General features: G+C 42.5%; 4 protein-coding genes across 4 annotated transcripts; 2 read left to right on the top strand and 2 right to left on the bottom strand.

Moving 5' to 3' along the window:
• Positions 1 to 555: 555 nt before the first annotated feature.
• Positions 556 to 6,860, bottom strand: SARC_05393 (T-complex protein 1 subunit delta; the record flags this gene model as incomplete). The annotated part of the gene is made up of 5 exons (XM_014300756.1): positions 556 to 952; positions 1,294 to 1,532; positions 2,070 to 2,555; positions 2,976 to 3,118; positions 6,524 to 6,860. 5 exons carry the CDS (start codon positions 6,858 to 6,860, stop codon positions 556 to 558), a joined length of 1,602 nt encoding a protein of 533 aa, XP_014156231.1.
• A 1,053-nt stretch (positions 6,861 to 7,913) lies between these two features.
• Positions 7,914 to 11,530, top strand: SARC_05392 (ATP-dependent RNA helicase DBP2). The gene is made up of 5 exons (XM_014300755.1): positions 7,914 to 8,150; positions 8,372 to 8,976; positions 9,215 to 9,784; positions 10,788 to 11,033; positions 11,191 to 11,530. Exons 1-5 carry the CDS (start codon positions 8,041 to 8,043, stop codon positions 11,274 to 11,276), a joined length of 1,617 nt encoding a protein of 538 aa, XP_014156230.1. The 5' UTR covers positions 7,914 to 8,040; the 3' UTR covers positions 11,277 to 11,530.
• Positions 11,531 to 12,212: 682 nt separating this feature from the next.
• Positions 12,213 to 19,565, top strand: SARC_05391 (hypothetical protein; the record flags this gene model as incomplete). The annotated part of the gene is made up of 9 exons (XM_014300754.1): positions 12,213 to 12,293; positions 14,102 to 14,236; positions 14,543 to 14,626; positions 14,855 to 15,481; positions 15,730 to 15,823; positions 16,066 to 16,219; positions 16,719 to 16,851; positions 17,181 to 18,786; positions 19,140 to 19,565. 9 exons carry the CDS (start codon positions 12,213 to 12,215, stop codon positions 19,484 to 19,486), a joined length of 3,261 nt encoding a protein of 1,086 aa, XP_014156229.1. The 3' UTR covers positions 19,487 to 19,565.
• A 561-nt stretch (positions 19,566 to 20,126) lies between these two features.
• Positions 20,127 to 22,285, bottom strand: SARC_05390 (hypothetical protein). Its single transcript, XM_014300753.1, has 3 exons — positions 21,418 to 22,285; positions 20,580 to 20,988; positions 20,127 to 20,426 (listed from the first exon to the last, which is right to left on the bottom strand). The coding sequence occupies exons 1-3, from the start codon at positions 22,175 to 22,177 to the stop codon at positions 20,231 to 20,233; spliced, it is 1,365 nt and encodes a 454-aa protein (XP_014156228.1). The 5' UTR covers positions 22,178 to 22,285; the 3' UTR covers positions 20,127 to 20,230.
• Positions 22,286 to 22,677: the final 392 nt, after the last annotated feature.

Below are 22,677 nucleotides of genomic sequence, written 5' to 3'. Positions count from 1 at the left end.
TATATAGATTTTAATGCTAAATGTATTGATTCTTGAGCAAAGATGACGACTAGTTCGCAGAACAGTTTCCAGAAATTATCAGCAACACCGAATTCACGAGGAGGTTTCCATTGCTTCTCAACCGTGACAAAGGGAAGCCACCAACTTCTTATGTTCACTACATCGACGCAAAGAAGTTGCTCTATCTCGTGAAGAGCTGAAGCAATAGACATAAGTAGGACCGAGTACATTGTGAGCATGCGGGATAACTGTATATTAAGAACCAGACGGATTCTATCGTCATATTCGAATAGCAAGAATGAATATTATCGAAATGGGTTAATAAATGTATTGACGGACGTCTTGTTCATAGATGCATGATACTCGTTCATGGTAGCTTGGCAAAAAGTCAGTAAAGACATGAGAACTGACAACAGATAGAATTAAATAAACACATCACAGTCAGTCGCCAAAAGTCACACTTCATTACAGTAGCGCATCTAGTAAACAAACCCGATCGATATTTCAAGCAAGGTTTGACACTCACCAACGCATATCAACGATAGGGGCACATCGTTAGAAGCATTGTGAAACCATGTTCGTGATACCACTACACACACTTACCACATCATCGATCTTCAAAATACTGCTGACGGTTTCCGTGGCTAAGGATAAGGCACTTTGTGTAACTAAAAGTGGCTGCACAACGTTCTCGTCTCTAATATTACATATCGTTCCTTTCTTCACATTGATACCCGCATCCTTTTCACCGGCTGCGTGCTTCGTTCTGAGCTCAGTCACAACCGAAATAGGATTTAATCCAGCATTTTCAGCGAGTGTGAGAGGGATGACTTCCAGAGCTTCAGCATACAAGCGAACGCAATATGATTCTATACCAGACAGGCTGTGGGAGTACTTAGCTAATTCTACGGATAGCTGCGTCTCAGGAGCACCGCCTCCGGATATAAGGAACCTGAGCATGATATTGGCAGAAAAACACAAGGTTCGGGGATTGAATCAGTAAAGTTTATGAAATCCGTGATATGTATGCCACAACTATCCAAATGACCGCTCAGGCCACTGCAGCCGATTTGATTCTCCTCGTGTCTACATTCTACCCATAAGTCCTAAATTTGACTGACTAAATACACAGGAAACAGTTTTCCCACAGTATCAGTTGTGTTTATAAGACTGGTACACAAAAGCAGGACAAAAATACCTCCTCAGAATCTAACGCTGAAAGCAAAAAAACAACAATAACACGCGCATCACTCCACCACACAAAGCCGATCGATTACACTCTGTGCAACTTACGGGACTTTGACCAAGCATCGAATGACGCACAGGGCATCGTGAATGGATCGCTCACACTCCTCCATGACCAATTTATTTGATCCTCGGCATAAGATGGACACAGTTGCTCCTGGGTTCTTAACACCTGTCGCTCGCACGATGTGAGATGAACCGACCTTCACCTCCTCAATGAGATCAGCCGCACCTAGTTTGTCTTCTGTGAAGTCTTCAGGGTTGGCTACTGGACGGCAGCCAAGCGTCTGTAATTGACCGGAGAAATCGGTCAAATGATCAAGAAACCATATCCACATAGCCGTTGTCGGGCAAAGAACTTGATATTTGAGTAAGAATACAGTGCATCTTGCACTACACGATATTCAGCTAAACTACATCTAAAATAATACGAAGTAATCAAAACAGAGTGAGAACAATCGTGCTCTGAGACCATACAACAATCACAGCTAGTTTCTAGTCCAGCGTAGAGACCATTAAGCAGTCGTGGTCTTATCCAAAATGAGACATATACACACGGATCGTGACCTAGCGACGGACAGATCCATATCCAAGGGTGCACAATATGCATACAGAGATACTCTAGTTAATCACAAGCATCTACACAACGTGAAAGAGAAACGATCACACTAGCAATACATATCGGTCGAACAGATGACCTCGCTCATGTATTGTAAAATATATAAAACGAACCCAACACTCTTTCCACATTCATCGACCAATTCTTACCTATCAGAACTATCATGATACCATATAAATGAAGATCATCTATTGTATTGACTCACCTTTGATACGAACTCGACCTCATCTCTCTCTACGTGTGGGATGCACATAATACCCAATTTGGCTAAGAAGTGGAGCGAAATATCGTTCACATTATCTCTGAGAATACTCTTCTGTACCAATACTACATTCGCTCCGCTCTTTTTGACCGCCTTACATAGATTTAGAATATATTGCCTCTCTTCCCTAAATACTCTGTCCATGGCTGTGTAATCACTCACAAGAATCTGATTGTCAATATCCGTCTTGGGTGCTGACAGACAGAACTGAATGAGCGCCACCTTTGCGTTCTTCATTACAGTCGGGCCCTTATGTGAGGCTGATTGCTGGATGAGGAGGCCGTCAGTGATGATTTCAGTGTCCTCCACGGTACCGCCGATCTTTTTAATAATGCGAACATCGTTGAGATCGACATTATTTCCGCGACGACACTTGAGTACGGCATCAACGGCGATTGGACCTAGAAGATCGCTATACTGCGCTACCACCTGCTTGAGATAGACGAAATAAGTTCCAGATGATGTTGAGACCACGCTTATAGACAACGAGGCACAGGAATGGAGAGTTATCACGCTATTCTTCTCCCCGCAAACAAAGGGATATGATTGTTTTTTTAACTACATATCAACGAGCAGCTTGATATTGTCACCCTCCCTTCTGATTCTGCTATTCGTAAAGGGTACACAGGCGGCTTAGGCTTTTACCGGTCAGGAAAAAGGCTGAACACAAATTCCTAAGATTGTTTACAGAGTACGCTTTAGAACTCTGAACTAAGGCTTTCTATGTATAGATGATAGCAAGGGTAAACATGGCAAGGATTAATCCCTATAAACAACATTCAGGATCAGAAATTTGATACAGACAGCATGCTGAAATGTGTGCTAAGTCAGCTTGTCGGCGAGTCTTACCTTTGAGTTCAGAGAGGTGTTGGCACTCTGTAACAATGCTTCACGATCATCAAGAGATACAGGAGTAGACATGTTTTTAAGTATCTCCTTGGACTTCGCCAAAGCCATCTGGAAAGAGGTCGAAATCACAGTGGGATGGATTCCTGAAGGGACAGAGACATAAAAAGCTTTCTGGTCAGAGTTGCTATCACTTAACGATGTCACTTATAACGCGGCCTGCTGTGAATGAGCGGAACATACAGATTCGACAACACAGCGATGGGCCTATAAGAACTTATCCTGCCGCGTTCATCCTTCCAGTGTATATGCATACAAAATGACAATAGCATAAAGATTTAAGGATAATAGCGTAAGGATACACAGATAAAAAATAGCATAAGAATCAAACACAATAGCATATGTATCAAAACATAATAGAATATGGATCAAATGATTATAGCACATGAATACAAACACAATAGCAAATGTATAAAAAAAAATAGCAGAAAATTTAAACCATAATAACATACGAATCACACCAAAATAGCATATGAATCAAATCACAATGCAAAAAAATCAATGAAATAGATCACAATAGCATATTCAAATGGAATATCAGATGGATAAAATCACTACAGCGAACACGCCACACAATCGACTGCAAGCTGTGTCACAGGAAGCACTCAGCAATACACAAGGTGATTAGTTAATAGCGCATCGTCTACGAGGCACACATCAAAGAGAAGTACGCATGACCTACTACAGTTAATATAAATAGATTTCGGAATCCAGATTGAATTGATCTGTCGCTTTGAGAAAATATTCGAGATCAGATCAACAGAAAACGTGTACAAGGGGGCGATGATACATCCACGCTCACGCGCATACCAAAAGATATACAGGATACTGATACTCAGGTCTATACATATACGAACGCGGCAAACATCAATATGCGACCCACAGATGCTAAATCTTTCATACCATATCGATGCCGATAGGTAGTATATGGTGTCTAACATGAAAATACCACTCCCCAAGCATGTATGTATGTTCATTTATCAGTGCGATCTACAAAATATTGTTACCGTCGACACAGATATTAGTATCCACGCACACATGTTCACCATTGATTGAGAGGCCCTAGTTCTTGTTTGCCTACAACTGGAGTGTCCAATGTCGCAATTGATATTTTTCTCGGTTCGTTATCATTAACACTCACTCACACAGCGTAGCCTATATATATAGCGACTGGAGCAATTTGCGGGCGTTACAATATACTATGTATCATATATATATAAATTTAATAAACATACAAGCATTCATACATGCACACATATATTTTATACTACAAATATATCGCTCAAACAGAGTAGCCTACATTTATAGCGGCTGGTGCAATTTGCGGGCGTCACGTAAGACTATGTATCGTATATATATATATAAGAGTTTAAGAAACATACAAACATACATGCACACACACACGTAAATATATACAATACACACAGAGACACACACACACATATATCATACAGAAAGGTATTTATTTTTATAGCGGCTGGTGCAATTTGCGGGCGTCACTTTATACTATGTATCATATTATATATACATTTAGATATATATACCTACATACATTCATACATACATGCATATATGTATACCATAAATACATACACTAAATCTTTCATACCATATCGATGCAGATAGGTAGTATATGGTGTCTAACATGAAAAGACCACTCCCCAAGCATGTATTCATTTATCAGTGCGATCTACAAAATGTTGTTACCGCCGACACAGATATTAGTATCCACGCACACATGTTCACCATTGATTGAGAGGCCCTAGTTCTTGTTTGCTTACAACTGGGGTGTCCAATGTCGCAATTGATATTTTTCTCGGTTCGTTATCATTAACACTCACTCACACAGCGTAGCCTATATATATAGCGACTGGAGCAATTTGCGGGCGTTACTATAAACTATGTATCATATGTTTTATACTATAAATATATCTCTCAAACAGAGTAGCCTACATTTATAGCGGCTGGTGCAATTTTCGGGCGTCACGTAAGACTATGTATCATATATATATATATATAAGAGTTTAAGAAACACACACACACATGCACACACACACGTAAATATATACAATACACACAGAGACACACACACACATATATATATACATACATGCATACACATATATATATCATACAGCAAGGTATTTATTTTTATAGCGGCTGGTGCAATTTGCGGGCGTCACTTTATACTATGTATCATATTATATATCCATTTAGATATACATTCATACATACATTCATACATACATGCATATATATATATCTATACCATAAATACATACACTAAATCTTTCATACCATATCGATGCCGATAGGTAGTATATGGTGTCTAACATGAAAAGACCACTCCCCAAGCATGTATGTATGTTCATTTATCAGTGCGATCTACAAAATATTGTTACCGCCGACACAGATATTAGTATCCACGCACACATGTTCACCATTGATTGAGAGGCCCTAGTTCTTGTTTGCTTACAACTGGGGTGTTCAATGTCGCAATTGATATTTTTCTCGGTTCGTATCATTAACACTCACTCACACAGCGTAGCCTATATTTCTAGCGGCTGGAGCAATTTGCTGGCGTTACTATATACTATGTATCGTATATATATAAATTTAATAAACATACAAGCATTCATACATGCACACATATATTTTATACTATAAATATATCTCTCAAACAGAATAGCCTACATTTATAGCGGCTGGTGCAATTTGCGGGCGTCACGTAAGACTATATATCATATATATATAAGAGTTTAATAAACATACAAACATACAGACACACACACACGTAAATATATACAATACACACAGACACACACACACGTAAATATATACAAAACACACAAACACAGAAACACTCACATATATATATATCTTATAGTAAGGTATTTATTTTTATAGCGGCTGGTGCAATTTGCGAGCGTCACTTTATACTATGTATCATTATATATCCATATAGATATATATATACATATACATATAGTCGACTGCATCCCGACATACTTTTATGATCACAAGTGGTTCTCTGGTCGAGAATACATAGTTCTATTACAACTTATAGTTAAAATATAACTACCCACTTTGTGATGGATTGCAGTTGGATTGTGCAATAAACACCCGAAAGATTGTCCGAGATACTCAACGACACACACACACACACACATATATATATATATATATATATCATCTCTGCTGCATGTACAACAGCCTAACATTCATGACCCTCTATATATCAAAAATATAAAATATATAATTGGGATGTACTAGTGTAGCGTATACACAAAAGTTCCCTTCGCTGTACAGTTGTAGACGAGAACAATAAAAAAATGCTATATATATATTTGAGATACTATGTTATCACACTTTGGTACCCGTACCTGAAATAACTTTACTAATATATACTACTCCACCGTCGCATGGAGTCGATTGTACATATACGATCATAAACAACAATTATCAACAATCCAAATAAATAAATAACGTACCTTTTGCCAGTAATCTCTGGGCTGCCGTCAATAGAGCGCCACTCAGCACAACTACACTAGTAGTTCCATCACCAGCTTCAATATCCTGTGCTTTGGAAACCTCTACTAACATCTTAGCTGCTGGATGCAACACTTGCATCTGGTTTAGAATGGTGGCTCCATCATTAGTAATGGTCACTTCGCCAGCGGCATCCGTGATCATCTTGTCCATACCCCTGGGCCCAAGTGAAGTGCGTACAGCATCTGCTACTGCTTTGCCAGCTGTTATATTGGTCTCCCGCACCTCACGGGGCTTGTCCTTGTCGACAAACGCCTTGGATTGTGTTTCGTACGCCATTGTGAGTATATAGAAGGATGAGGAATATGTGTATACGTGTGTGCTTGGGGAATATGTGTGTAAGTGTGTATGTGTTTACGCACGTATACAGATGAATTCGTGCCAGTTTTTGAGATGATAAGCGCTTATTTCACGTAGCGATACATTATTGAATTGTCAAATACATGACAACCACAGGTGTCAGTGACACGAAGTCAACGCGTGGCTTCACAGTACTGACAGGGATATGTTCGGTACACTGACTAAATTTTTACGCAAATTCTTATATTTTATTGCAAAAATACTGCAATTTGAAAACAGAAAATTTCCAAAGTTTATTTTTGGAATGCTCTTTGTGTACGACCTCATGATACCTACCGAATAAATAGAAACATGCAATCGAACGTCTGATTGGCGTATATGAGTTAGAATAAAACAATTCTCAATGACAAAATGTACAGTCGTTTTTTCATTTCCGCCACGGGGCCCCACCGCCCAGTCGGGCAGTCGCCCACCCCGGCACCCCCCCGGTCTGACTCTGGGCCCCTGGGGCCCTGGGGTAATAATCATATACTTCCTTTGTTTTTGAATATTTTTGTATTGTTTTTATTTTAAGAAAAGCAATAAGTAAAATCGCCACAAGAGAATTAGCTCATAAGTCGGATTACGGACTTACGCCCTAATGGGCCGGGTCAGTTCTCAGGACTCAGGTCACCGAGGTGTGAGGAGTAAAAGGACTGAAGTGAGCAGTGAGTCTGGTGCTTGTGTATGTGAGAAAATCAAAACAGAATCACAACAGGGTGTTATTTTTTTTAGAGTCGTATACTTCATACTCACTGAAATTTCAAACAAGAAAAATTGAGGTGCATATGTTCACTCTTCTGCCTTAAAAAGATGCCCTAAATTCTTGCAGTCTCTGTCAAGTTCCTGATGATTTGTCCCATATGTAGGACCGACCTCCTTCCGGGGTCTAGGATTCTGGGTGGTTGTATTTTGGATCGTAAAATCAAGAGGTTACACATCAAATAGCCCGTGTGGGCACTGTGCCCCGTGTTCTGCTCCGTGAGAGTTCCTGAAAGGATGAGCTGACGAGCGTACCATTTCGCATACGTATATTATTCAGAGACTGATTGAGGCAGTATCAGATACAACACAAACGGGTTTTGTGTTTTGTATATATTTAAACTATAGTAAGAGCAGTATGAGTTACGGAGGAGGTTATGGAGGAGGAGGTGGTGGCTACGGAGGTGGCGGTGGTTATGGTGGTGGTGGTGGTGGTGGCGGTTATGGAGGCCGTTCCGATCGTAAATTGTATGCTATTTGTCATTTTTCGTCGTAACAGTTGATAGTGTTTGTGAGGTGTTCGTGAGATGCATCTGGTCGCAATTTTGGTAATCTGCTGCTGCTCTCTATCTTTATTTTGTTGAGTCTGCATAGTATATTCTTTTATTTTCCCGTTTCATTAGAATAGGTTCAGTACGGTTTTTTCAAATGCGTTACTATAATCATTGAATCTTTCTATATCTTTACAGTGGCGGCGGCGGCGGCGGTGGTGGTTATGGCAGCGGTCGTGGCGGCGGTGGTGGCCAGGGTGCGGCTTTTTCTCAGTTGCAAACGCCCAGATGGAACGAGATCAGGTTACAGCCGTTCGAGAAAAACTTTTACAGAGAGCATCCAGATGTCTCTGCACGTGATTACTCGCAAGTCGAGGCGTACCGAGCGAAATTCGAAATGACTGTGAATGGTAAGAACGTGCCCAAGCCTGTGCAGGAGTTCGTCGAGGCTCCCTTCCCTGACTACGTGAAGAGCACTCTGCTGGGCCAAGGGTTCGAAAGACCTACACCCATCCAGGCTCAGGGATGGCCTATGGCTCTGAGTGGTCGAGATATGGTTGGTATCGCACAGACAGGTTCAGGAAAGACACTGAGTTTTGTTTTGCCCGGTATTGTGCATATCATGGCACAGCCTGTATTAGAGCGTGGCGACGGCCCAATTGTATTGATTCTGGCCCCTACGCGTGAGTTGGCCTACCAGATTCAAGAGGTTGTTAAGAAGTATGGAGATATCTGCCAACTGAAGAACACCTGTCTGTACGGTGGTGTGCCAAAGCACGGCCAAATTCGCGAGCTAGACAACGGTAAGTTTTATGCTCGAGGTTTCAAAATCGATCGTGTTAAGAATTGCTTTCCACACGGTACTGCTGGTTCGGATATGATGACCCTATACAACCTCCTACTCTTTGACGCAAATATCCATGATATGAATTATTTGTCTGATCTCCGAACTTCGCACTTTGATTTACTTATATCGATTCTTGCGTATATACTGTTTTTATGTTGCACCGTCTCACCAATCTGGGTTCTTGTTTTGAATAGGTGTGGAGTTCATCATTGCCACACCTGGTCGTTTGCTTGACTTGCTTACTATGGGCAAGACTAATCTTCTGCGCTGCACATACCTCGTACTTGATGAGGCTGACCGTATGCTGGATATGGGTTTCGAGCCTCAACTGACAAAGATCGTTGGGCAAATTAGACCCGACAGACAAACCCTCATGTGGAGTGCTACATGGCCCAAGGAGGTTAAATCCCTGGCCGAGAGGTATCTTAATGAATATATCCAGGTGAATATTGGTTCACTGGATCTGTCCGCGAATCACAGGATCAAGCAGATCGTTGAGATTATCAGTGACCGAGAGAAAGAGAGACGTCTATTGAAGCTGTTGGATGATTTGACTCGAGCGGATACCGAGGGCAAAGTACTCGTTTTCGTGGAGACTAAGCGAAAATGTGATGAAATCACCAGGAATTTAAGACATGATGGGTTCAACGCTCTGTGCATTCACGGAGATAAAAGTCAACCCGAGCGTGATTGGGTGTTGAAAGAGTTCAAAGAGGGAAAGTGTCAAACACTGATTGCCACTGATGTTGCTGCCCGTGGTCTAGGTAAGTTATGTGATCCAGCTGCTGTTCAGTTCTTGGGTTTTGGTTTAATCTCGTAGTTTTCGAGGTCGCATGTATGTTGTACATATGTTGAGTTTTCAACTAAGTATAAATTGGTGAGTTTACTGGAATATATGTGTGCATATTTGCATCTGTATGTGTTAGTTCCATAATGTTTATGATGAATATCATAGGCAGTGGCGTATATGAGTATCTGAAGGAGTTGGCGGCAATAGCTTGCCGGTTCAACACTGTCACAGTCCGTGTTCAGCAAACTCAGTGTGATGACAAATGAGTCGAGGTGTGGCGAGAGTTGGCATTCATTTGAGAGAAAATTTGGAAAAAGCATTTTCTTTCCTTGTGTTTTCTTTGCACTCTGGAAAGAAGATATGAAAGGTTAACAACTCTACGTCGTGCTTCGGTGAGGATGTCATCAATACTGGCCTTGAGGGAGGCGGCAAGTTGTGCCGTGAATTTGGGTTGAAAGTTGCATTGTGCCGAATTCTTATGAATGTTACTGATTCGGAATCGGTGCAGGCTTTAGGCTGTTCCTGCACAGTCGTACTCTCTATGAATGTTACTGGTTCTGAATCGGTGCAAGCTATAGGCAGTACACTCCTGAAAGTCAAGCACGGAAGAGTGAATCAAATTTCTTCTTAATTGAAACTTTGTGGGCTTGGATGCTATTATAGAGTATATCGTGCCATTCAAGTTGCATACCTTATGTTCAAAAAAATAACCGGTGGTCTAGTGTTGGTTCCTAATAAAGGCACTATCAAACACTACGGCTTCGTGGTTCTTTTTTGTTTTGCAATCTTTGATTTCGAGTACTGAGTGCGTTCACTCCCAATTAGTTTTAGATTTGCATTTGAAAATTTTAGTTTACCTTTACTGGTAGTCAACCTTTTGGTCCTAGCTCTCCTCGTTTTAATCTGCCGGAATACATCATGTTAAATTTACTCTGCAATCTATACCATATCTGTGATCGTCACGATGATCACAACAGACGTCAAGTTGATCAGGAACGTAATCAACTACGATTATCCCAATAATTCTGAGGATTACGTACATCGTATTGGACGTACCGGACGTGCCGGTAAAACCGGAACCGCATACACATTCTTCACACCTGACAAGTTCAAGCAGGCGCGCGATTTGGTTAATGTGTTGACAGAGTCTTCGCAAGAGGTTCCCATTAAACTCGCCGAGATGGCACGAATGGGCGGTAGTGGCGGAGGCAACAGGGGTTACGGTAAGTATTTCTAGTCCGTATCTGTCATTGTGGTAAAATTATATCTCAAGGTAGGTGAAATTTCTGTCTGAATTTCTTCTAGTGTATTGGCCGGGGGTTCGAATATGTATCTCATTCTAATATTTTTCTTACTATATGACTCAATGTTATATTATAGGAGGCCGTGGAGGCGGCGGTGGTTATGGAGGTAATAGTTATGGTGGCCCAACTGGGGGAAATGCTGGTTACGGAGGAGGATACTAATTTTGAAACTAATATTTAGAAACATACGAAGACTGCGGGCAAAACTTCGGGCCTGTGTTCTCTATATTCATGTGGTGAATCGCCAACTGCTCGGAAAAAAATATACAACGATCCATGTACGATATATTGCGCAATTGTATCTGAGTTACGAAGGCTCCATTTTCTAGCTATTCTTGACAAGTGGTTTGTGTTCACAATATCAGTCAAATGTATGGTAATAAGTCAATAAAGAATTAGCAATCAATTACGTCTCGCTCGTAAAAAGAGTTTTATTTTGACGAATTGGATGTGACTATTCGTATACACATTGTAGCGTATATAGAAAGTGTAAAGGCATATTCAAACATACATTTTTAACCGAATATAGAAAAGTTATGTTGCACAAATTCAGAAAGCTAACGGCAGTTAGTTAATAAATTATACTAAATGGTGCATGCATACTCGAGTTATAAATAGTTGTATGTTCACATATTAATCTAGTGTATTGTACGTGCATGCTAGAATAGATACAAGCATACCACGAGGAACATTGGTATTGCGTGATCCCGGCGTCAGAGATGCTCGTTACATGCCATTCAGCTAATGTATATATATATATATACATATATATTATTTTTTAGTAAGTGAGGAGCTTAACCACATGCGATAACAATAAGAGACGTTTTAGCACCTTTGAAAAACCACCAGAAGTAGTGGCAAAGTGTATATGCGGCCACTTCAATAATATTCATACCCTTTTTCTTTTTAAAAAAAATTATTACGCATTTCCATAGTCTTTCTTCTTCTAAAATAGACGTGGCATTTTTAATATTTTGCACGGAAATTCATTGAAGTATTTTTTACAATAAATATATACACAGCTGAAACAAGAGGTCATGTGTCAGTTTGACATCAGTATTGGTGGCTAAGATTGCAGCGGTGGCTTGGATTGCAGCGATGTTCATTGTAAAATGCTTGATCCTGCCGCTGATCTTTGAGAAGTGGCGAATCACTCGGGTATATGATCTGGCTTCCAAGGTATCGAGTTGCGCAATGTACTCGCTTTATGATTGGGAAATATTTAACGATTCTTTCTGACCTCACATGCGTTGAAAGTGTCCGTAGAAATACTGAGCGTGCAATGACTTTTGGATTGCAAGTCTAGGTCAACCACTACTTGTTGTGTGATCTCGGGAGTGTTAATGATTTCAGACAGGATCAAATTTCGCGTTCTTCTCGATCGTCTGCTGATGCGGAACATTCGTTAACGTCACAGTGCACTCCGTACATATGAGCAAAGCTTGCATTAGGGATCGAATGATCAGTTACCTAAAACGGGATTGGGCGATAGATGCGCATGCTCGTTATATACTTCCTCAAAAGGATGTATTGAAAGTCTGGCGAAGTATTTTGTCTATATCTATACCCTGCTGTAGTAGTCTTAGAGGAATAGTTTGACAGTTGTATGTAATTATCGTTGGGAATCTCCCTGAGCGATTCGTCTGAACACGTACCTTCTTAGCTCATAGATTTAGCGTTGCGTGTTAGATTTCTCTATTTAGAAGCATACTGCAGATTCATTACAGCCAGAAGCGAGAAGGGATACTCTTCATTGTAACTATATCGTGTGATGGGTTGACGGTGATTCAGGTACATAAGGAAGTCTCCATCTTGTTTTGATTGATTTCACAGCACAAGCGTATTTCAACACAACTAGTTAATAATTGAAAGGGCCACTACAAACTACTACAACATGTAGATTGGAATATCATACCACAAGCTAAACGCGAAGTTCGCATCTGTGGATGATGTAGTTCAGTGTCTAACGTATCTATCGTGTCATGTCGCGATCCGTTGATATTGGCAGGGGCATATAAAGCTATGGAGTCCGGTTCACGCCAGAATTCTACTTTGATTGGTAGGTTGTCACACAGGTGTTAGAACTTTGTTCAACTGATCCTCATCGACAATGACCCACAGTTGCGGAGATCAGCGACCCTTTGCAAATACCACGACCTGGAAGTTTTGTATGCTGGGAGGTTAATCCTCACAACCTAATATAACAAATGCACATTCTGTGCTCACATTAGTCTCGTTTGATAGCTTTCGCTCGTCGGTTCGTGCCTGTGATTCTCGTAGCAACTACTATACCTAATGTTGATGGACAGTGGTACTGTTTGACACAATCACTTGTCTGCTTCTGCTTCAATCAGGTTTTCATGGTCTGTATTGGAATAGATTCACAGTATACGATCGCAGTGATCATATAGTTCAGTCTGAAATAGTATATAGTAGGCTAGCCGAGGTAGGTGCACTACACCCTTGGTGATATAAACCTGCGCAATAAAAAGTCAGTTGATATGACAGATTTGAACATTTGATATTGTTTTTAATTGTGAGTATATGTTCATAGGCTTCTATATGTTCATTTAGAAGGCTATTGTATGTTTGCTTTTATAAAAAAGTATCGTTGGAACCTGCCACGCCATGAAGTTAGCAAAAGACTATATACTTCTCTAGAATATATAGGTGTGCGCCATTATACGTAGTGCAACGGGAGGTTTGTAATAGTCATACAACTTGGCATTCGGCAACCAGTGCCTGGCGGTATTTACCCCGCTAATACAGGTTAAATACAACCTTTGATCTGATTGTTGAAGGAACGAGGGTGTGGGTGAGTCAATGGCATAAGCTAGTAGTTGATACTAGCTAGAGAAGTGTACGGCAGGCTCGTGTATAAATCCATACTCAGGAAGGCAGATGCGTACATTTTTTCTTCGTCAAAAGGTCTCGACTACGTTCAGATATCCGCAGCCTGAAAGTTTATTCATTCCTTTGCAATTCAGTTACACCGGGAAACTTTACGATCTCTCGTGGGTTCTCTGAGATCTCAGTCGCGGAAAGCAGAGATCTCTGAGAAGCCTTTAGTCCGACCTCTTATGCACAATCATTGGCTCATAGACAATGACGGACCTTACAGGGTATGTCTGTAAGCCTTTGCGCATGGTCTGGTGTCTTGTGTATAGTACGTCAGTAAGTGCAAGTCTGGATGTTACAAGATCGTAAGAATACAGCCACAGTGGTTGATCCTATTGCGTGTTAAAACGCACTATCACCATTTATCATTATCTTGCACATTGCCGGTGTAACAACGAAGATACACTCTACCGGGCACTGAACGCGCGCAAATTGAGCTCCAGCTTTGTTCGCAGATAAGAGTTCTATAGCTCTCGGTCTCACATGCACAAGGCAATCGTTATATTTAAGCTCGCTCTGTGCTCCTGCAGATAGCGCCACAGAACTCCCATGCAATCGCCGAGAAGGCCCCAGAGCGCCTGCCTATCGGAAGTATTGACGAACTGCTCGACAAGGTGTGATGTGTTGGATTGAGGTTTCAAAATTTTGGGGGCGATACTACTGCCACACTGTGCATGTGAGGGGTGTAGATCCCGGTATGGCGATTTTTCTGAGCTGCTGGCTGGCTGTGTATTATAAATATATGTATGAACTTGATTTCATCAATGGAATTGGTAGGTATTCTGGCTGGTCATGCGGGAAACTCATAGGTTGTAGCATCAATCTCACTTCTGCAATCGCAGGCCAAACACTGGATTAACGAACTGAATACGGAAGATGTAATATCGATCTCGACATCGGAACTTGAATTGACAAGCAGATTAGTGCGCAATGAATTGGGTGTACCAGTTTCGTCCACAACCAAATCGAACACAACTGCGGAGGGGTTTACCAGCTACGGTCTATCAGAGACGACAAATACACCACCGCGCGTGCCTCGCACAATAGTGTGTCACGACTATCGAGGAGGTTACTGTGCGACGGAGCGGTACTTCCAGGGGAGTGACGAACAAACTCCCTACAACATATACCACTGGCAATACATCGACATGTACATATACTTCTCCCACCATCTCGTCACGATCCCACCGCCATCTCTTATAGCCCAGTGCCGTACTAATGGGGTGGCGTGTCTGGGCACATTCATCACAGAGTGGGAGAAGGGCTGGGAAATATGCGCTAGCGTCTTATGCACGCGAGAGGGAGCTAAAGATCTCGCGGTCGCCTTGGCCACGGCCTGTGTGAAGTACGGCTTCGACGGCTGGCTCATAAATATAGAGAACCCCCTTGAGGAAGAGTTCATTGACAATCTTCTATATTTTGTCAAGGTGTTGACAGAGGTGACACATAAGCTCGTTGATGGTGGTCAGGTTCGTGGTATTGTGCATTGTGTTGGTCGTATATTATCAGCTGGAAACACGAAGTGCCTGTTGGATATATACCTTGTCGTAGTTGTCATGAACCGTGCTTGCATACGGCACGATCAAGCACTCGTAGGCCAAAGTTTAATTTTGGAAGTATGGTTTCGGCACCAGTTATGAGCTACGAAGCTGAGACGTGGGAGCCCTAGTCCATACTTCTAGCTTTATAACTAATCTGACACATTGTACCTATACAGGTCATATGGTACGACTCAGTGACGATCTTCGGACGGTTGAAGTGGCAGAACGAGCTGAACTATCTAAATGACATCTTTATGCGTGAGAGCGATGGTGTGTATATGCACTGTACTCCAGTCACCTTTCGACAATCGTATCTCTACATACGTACATATATACACATAACTCGCGGATGTCTGCGTTCGCAAAGGCGAACCTCATAACATATCTACTAAGCGTTTTGTAGGCTATATAGGCTATCAACGCTGTCTCCAATTCTTTGTATATGCTGGAGCTTGTCAGAAGCGAATTTTAGCTTTCATATTTAGCATCTGTTCTCATTCCTTGCATGGCAGGTATATTTCTCAACTACGCCTGGACGGACGAGGGGCTAGCTGCATCGCGCACAATAGCTGAAGCTTACGCACCCGTCCCAAGAGGAAAGGAAACTATCACACACGACGGACGCTCATCCGATGTGTACACGGGTATCGACGTGTACGGGAGGGGGTAGGTGTACCCGGACGAACATGTAGCGGTCTTGTATATTTGGAAGCTTCATTACATTCAGGGTATATATGTATCACGTCCTAGTGGCGAGGCAGTGGTATGCCGTAGGCAGTTATATGACGGTCGCTTATGTCCTACATTCAACATCAACACTGCTAAACCCTGTTTGTCGAGTTACACGGTAAGTGTACCATATGCTTTACCTTTGGTAGGTCTCGACTCACGGTTGGAATGTTCACGAGTTAGTCTATATACTGACAAAATTCAGTGGAATATATATATATATATATATATATATATATATATATATACACACACACACACACACACGCGCGCGCGCACACACACACACGCACACATATATATATATATATATATCAGTGGCCTGAAAATCCATAGATAGACATTCACAATTCATTCTTTTCTCGGTAATGGAGGTACAAATGATGACTTCCAACGCTCACTCAATTTCCGGGTGATTCTCCTCTATCTTATTCAGTTGTTTTGGTGGCGGTGGCTTCAATTCAAAGTTGGCTTTAGAGAAGATAGCCACGCACGGTCTCTCAACCGCGCTATTTGCACCAGGGTGGGTGCATGAAAATCTACCAAACGGAGGATATGATGACAATCAGGTATGCATTCATGATTTAAGTGTTGTCAACGAGCGTGTAGTTTGGAGGTGGAGTTCCGATATATTGGCATCATAAGGAAATGGTGTTTTGTCAGATCTCCGGAATGGTTTAGAGGCATTGCCCTCACTATTTAACAGTTCTACTCGCAGATACTCAAGTACTTGGTATATCGTATATTATTCATAAATAAATTTTTATATTTTGGCATTCATCGCCTGCTCAATGGCCATTGCTTTCCAGAGCGATTCAGGACTGTACCGAATTAATGTCTACCAGTCATTTAAATGTTCTGATCGATTCTGAATCACTTCGTTTTCATATTCGAATAGTCTCGGTTCTGGACCGATCTTCTGCCGTATTTGCAGTTCCGGCCTCTGAGAACCTCTCAACTGCCGTTCCGTACGAACTTCAACATGGGTACAGGACGGGGATATTGGCTGGCGGGGAAAGACGCGCGAGATACACGCATATATACATCTAGTAGCTATGCGACCAAGGCGACTGGTGATACACAGAGTGCGGTCGTTTCGGAAGATTTACACACGAGAAGCACAGATCGTGGGCTGAGGTGTGAATGCGCAAAACGCTGTGGAAGTGCACGTGTGTGGGCGGATATCGGGCAGCAAAGTCAGTGCGTTGGTGTTCGAAGTGGTTGGGAAGCTGTTAGTGCTCGCTCGGGGTTGAGAGTCCGAGTGGCTCAGTGTGATCCTTCGGCGGCGGTTGGTGGCGCGGCAGCGGTGTACTGTTCAGGGACGAGTGGGTGTTGCACGAGGGGAGTCACTGATGAGCCCACGTGCAAAAGCAGTTGTGAAAGAATACATCCGGACAAGAATCACATCCACGCGATGGGAGGTGCGTATGAGGGTCCGTGTGTGTTGGAGATTATGAATAAGACAATACCTACCGAAGGAACAGCTGATGACATACGCTTGGACATTGGGGACTATATGGCTTCAGAGGAACTTTCGCTTGATGAAGGCTATTTTGTAGATCAAGGCAACGAAGATGAACCCCTATTGTCAATAGCAGGTAGTACTGATGAAGAATCATCGGGCGTTCCCAATGGACCTTTCAAAGGGGCTATCAGAATCCCAAGCGATGTGTCCGCTTCCAAATCGTACAATGTGCGTGTGCTGGATTGCGAGTTAGACATAAATGAGCGATACGTTGTATCGATCATATACGCAGTGAGAAACGCATCCGGGATTACTGATAGTCTGTACAAAACCACAAAAAATGGTAGTGATACCGGAACACCGATTCTAGATATAAGTGTAGGGGTGAATAGAGGGTGCGTAGATGAGTCAGAGAATATATCGGCACGGTACGAGGCTTCAAATACCGAGTTTGCACAACCGTGTACAGAGCATATAAAGAAATCTTCCTTGGGTGTGGGAGATTGGCAGCAAATTTTGATGGAATGGCAAGCGGTGAGTTTAGGACCTGAGGGACACCAGACCCAAAGTGGTGAACCCATTGGCACAATTCGCGTGGGCATAGATGTGTTGATAGTTGCTTCTGAGAGTGTTGGGCGTAGCGATTGGTGCGTGGTAGTAGGTGAAGTTTCTGTTCAGCGTAAGACTGATGTCCATGAACCTACAAAACATACGGTAGACGAGGCGACGCAGTGCACACATATTCTCAGCAGTTCGAACAGCCCCATAGAGGTTCACGATGTATTATATGACCGTGTGATCTATCAAACTCTCAGCACACCAATTTCCAGCCCTCGAAACCGAGCATCAGACCCACAAGCCACAGACCTATGTGACAAAACACAGCCGGTCGTTGAAGAAATGGATACAGCGGAGAATAGAGTACTGCTACAGCTGACCTGCACGTTGCAATGGGGCAAAATTTTCACCTGCGGGAGGACTTGTACCTGTGTAGCTGCCAAACCTATGCGCTACCGGGTGTGGGCATGTACATCGCAAGGTATGTATGCCACTTCTACCGTCGTAACTTGTGTATGCATGATTTTGTTTTTGGTGTAAATGATATGGGCCTTCGAGCTATGTTGTACGGGGTGTATAATCCATGTCACCTATTCCGAGTTTATCGTTGCGGTTGCCGCCTTCGCGTTGCCTCTGAAGTATTCATCCTCTTCTGTATATGTAGCTGCCATTACTCACCAACATCCGATGCATAGCTGGACATATAACACCACCATTGCCTCAACCCTGCATCCTTTACAAAAGTCCACTATATGGTTTGGTGGCCGATCGCCGATCACATGCGCATTTTAGTTAACTCTTCGTGATCATGTCCATATACACCCGTCTTCGCAGTTTGCAATCCTACACCACCCCTCCAGCTCTACCTGGGAGAAACCTCGGAATGCCGCTACACAATACTGGGGCTATGTGTGCAACCACCAACAGCGCCCGAGACATCCAGTCATGCACACGCACAATCACACTCCAACTCAATGCAAATAGAAGGCAGTGTGAAGGAACCTGAATCGCCAAGCGCATCACACAACACACTTTTTGAAGATAATGAACAACAGAATGAGGCACACATGATGATTGGTGGATCTGATACCAAGCTTCCGTTGTATGCGGGGGTGTGGTTTGGGGTATACCCAGTGTGTGCGCTGGGCCATAGTCTGGGTGGAAGTTGGGTGCATGTTTAGGGGTAAAAATTTGTGTTACCTATACTGCACATTAATACCAAAATTTAGTTTTGGTAATCCAAAATGGACCAGATGGCGGTGTGGTCCTGGATCCCCGTGGCATCCTGGGTGCGACTGAGACTTTCACCGGCATTAGGTGCATGTTCAGTGCGGGATATTTCCTGGATGACAAACTAGTTTTCGCTTATATAAACGCCTTGAATGTAGTGATTGAAAAAGTAGAAACGATCGAGCGTCAAGGTTATGTAATATAATATATTTTCACTGATTGCTGATTGTTAACCCGGTATCAACATCAAGCATTAGTTGAGGTGGACTATATACGGCTTAATTTTGAGATATCTTCGTTGTTACTAACATACACCTTCCAAGCGTCATGTTTAAAATACTACATAATGGGAGCGTATCAAGAGATGCTTAAGTCTATAGCGCCCTTCAGACTGAGATGGTCTTAGCTACATTATTGTTAGTGTGATTCGGTGCACATCTGAAGTGCGCTATGGTAATGAGCACCTTGAATTTGTTCACGACCACAATCGATTCGATTAGAAATTTTACCCTAGCGCTCGCGATTCGCACCACATACAGTATACGCAGAACAAAATCAAACAAAGATGCAGTGTACCAAATCAAACCAAATACAAGACTTGAGGGGCCACCCCGCATAATATTTTATTACATTCTAATTTGCTGAATCCATGGTCACAGAATGACAGGTTGCTATATATATCTATCGTAGCCCATTTAGACGAACATGACGTACGTGGCTATAACAGAGAAGACAATACCAAAGGCAATGAAGAACCAGGCACCGTAGAAGAGAACCTTCTCCCAGGCCGAGTCCTTTGTCTCGCCTTTGTACTGCATCACGTAGAAAACGCCCGGTAGCACGAACGCAATCATACTTGAAGCTGTGGCTCCAATTACACCGAAGACAAATCTGTAGTAGTAGTGGAATGAAGAATGGAGTATTGGGTGATATTGTTTTCACACGAGCAACATTAATCAGAGTCAGAGCAACGCGAGGTACACTCACAATATAACACATTCAGTTACGCCAAATCAAGTATGTATAAAAGTCATCGACACTTACCCAAGATCAGTGACCAACATGGCAATTACGTAGGTAACGGCCAGCACAATCACTGTGCACACCCAGTACGCAATCTTTCCAGCCTTTTCACTCTTCTCCTCGGATCCGAATCTCGAGATGATGATATCATACAGATGCAACATGGCGGAACGAACAGGGTGGGTCATAAGGGGATATGATACCGCCACAACGAAGGAGATGGCGAATCGAGCAATTGAACTCACGGTGTTCAAAGGGAAATTGAGTAGGATGTTAGACTTGGTCTCGGTTCCATAAGTCAGGTAACCTCCTAGTCCGAAAACAATGTACATGCTTCCTACAAAGCACAGAGCGCAGCTGACCACAAAGTCCATCGACCTCACCGTCTGGACTCGCATCTCGTTGTAAATTCCAAAAATGTTGTAGTGGCCTATTTCAGGGCAAGGGGCCGATTCAGAAATGTAGATTTGATTACTGATTAGTTTACGGAAATACAGCGTGCTTGGCTTTGCGAAGTTAGTGCTGAATTCGATTGGTGGTTAAGATCTCACACGCACACAAACACGAATTAAGTGGCCTCTTAGCAGTCGGACTTGGCACGTCTGGGCATATACGTAGAATTTTCTTGAGAAGCGAGGACAGCTTATGTCCTTCCAAAACATCCTGTTAATAATGTTGCATAATACCGGAACCGTGACAGACTATCAAAGCACCCAATTTAGAATTTTGGGGCCATGCACAAAAGCACATTAAACATCCCAAGCGCATATTACACACGGATTTGGAGACAAGGATCACGTCTCGTTCTCTTTTGTGAACATTTCTATATCACGAACGAACACACATATCAGTTACTTACAGCAGAATGCAAAGACGTAGACGGGCAGTGCCTTGAAAATGTCGAGGAAATTTGAGTTGAAGGCTTCGGAGGGTCCTCGGCAGCTACTTTCATCCGTGTAGTCGGCGCATGGGTTCCACTCAGCGCTCGGCTCAGCCCAGAACAAGATTACCAGAATCATACAATAGGTCACACTTACAAGTGCGAGGAAAGATGTGTACTTCAGGAAGTCCAATCTGGGTGCGACAGTGAGGGGGATACCGAATACTACGAAAGCTACGCTTATCCACAAGTGCCTGTTGAGCCAGATGCTGTCGGGGTCATTGATTTTAGCAACGTACTCCATGAAATCAGGCATGTTATCTCCGAAGATTATTAGATACGACACACCCGCCCCAAAGCAGTTAAAGATTACCACCAAGTCGACAAACCACGACAACCATGGAACAGAGGCGTGAGCTACGGAACCGTAACTGTGGTGGCGGCCGCCAATTTTGTGCGAACACTTGGACAGCAAGTGAAGAGTGAAGGCGGACATCAAGCCACAGAGTACTACGAACACGGTACCCATAACGTATCCCAAACCCATGAACGCTGAAGGCAGACCTAAGATTCCTGATCCAATAATAGTGTTACTCAGATTGAGGAAACCGGAGAAGACAGTTCCCTTCCCCTGGGTATCGGAATCGTAGTCGTGCTCATCATCATCGAGGATGAGGTCTTCAGTGGAGACAGTATTGTTTTCTGCCTTCCCTTGGTATTCTGACTTCTGATTAGACATCTTTGTGAATATAATATGGTAATTCTTGCGGCGAAATATCTTGTTTTATACAAGAAGAGAGTGTGGACTGTGGTGTTGCGATGTATCACTTTTGGTCTTCTGTTTTGAATGTTGGAAAGGCCAACTTCCTTATGCTCTTTATGCTTTTATTTCCATACACTGTTCATACATATTTATTTTATTGTAGTGCCTCATTGTATTGGAGAAAAGAACAAAAGCTATATCAAATTGCCGAATTTGGAGGAATACTTTCCCAAATGCGGCCCGCGGGTCCAGGATTTTCAGGGATTGTCTTCACAACAAGTAAATACATCTGTTGTTTTTTTCTTCATAAAAAGGTTGTTACTTTTGATGTTTTTTATTATCATTTGATTAAAAAAAATTGTCATGATGATGCGAGAAGCCCTAATTGCTGAATGAGCCCAAGAGCGACAAGTGGCCCAGCATGTCCAGTTTGCCCACCAGACTCCAGAGTGCCTTTTTATATATTTATATTTATA

This window comes from Sphaeroforma arctica (genome assembly GCF_001186125.1).
Source record: "Sphaeroforma arctica JP610 unplaced genomic scaffold supercont1.341, whole genome shotgun sequence".
Lineage (NCBI taxonomy): Eukaryota > Ichthyosporea > Ichthyophonida > Sphaeroforma > Sphaeroforma arctica.
The sequence above is the reverse complement of the archived record's forward strand: the minus strand, read 5'-3'. Positions and strand labels throughout refer to the sequence as shown.

Excerpts from the sequence above, each read along its gene's own strand:
- SARC_05392 (XM_014300755.1), top strand. The coding sequence starts at position 8,041 with ATGAGTTACGGAGGAGGTTATGGAGGAGGAGGTGGTGGCTACGGAGGT. Across the intron at positions 9,785-10,787 it reads TGTTGCTGCCCGTGGTCTAG|ACGTCAAGTTGATCAGGAAC; the intron begins GTAAGTTATGTG and ends TGATCACAACAG. Across the intron at positions 11,034-11,190 it reads CGGAGGCAACAGGGGTTACG|GAGGCCGTGGAGGCGGCGGT; the intron begins GTAAGTATTTCT and ends GTTATATTATAG.
- SARC_05390 (XM_014300753.1), bottom strand. The coding sequence starts at position 22,177 with ATGTCTAATCAGAAGTCAGAATACCAAGGGAAGGCAGAAAACAATACT. Across the intron at positions 20,989-21,417 it reads CTACGTCTTTGCATTCTGCT|GCCACTACAACATTTTTGGA; the intron begins GTAAGTAACTGA and ends GCCCTGAAATAG. Across the intron at positions 20,427-20,579 it reads ATGTTGGTCACTGATCTTGG|ATTTGTCTTCGGTGTAATTG; the intron begins GTAAGTGTCGAT and ends CTACTACTACAG.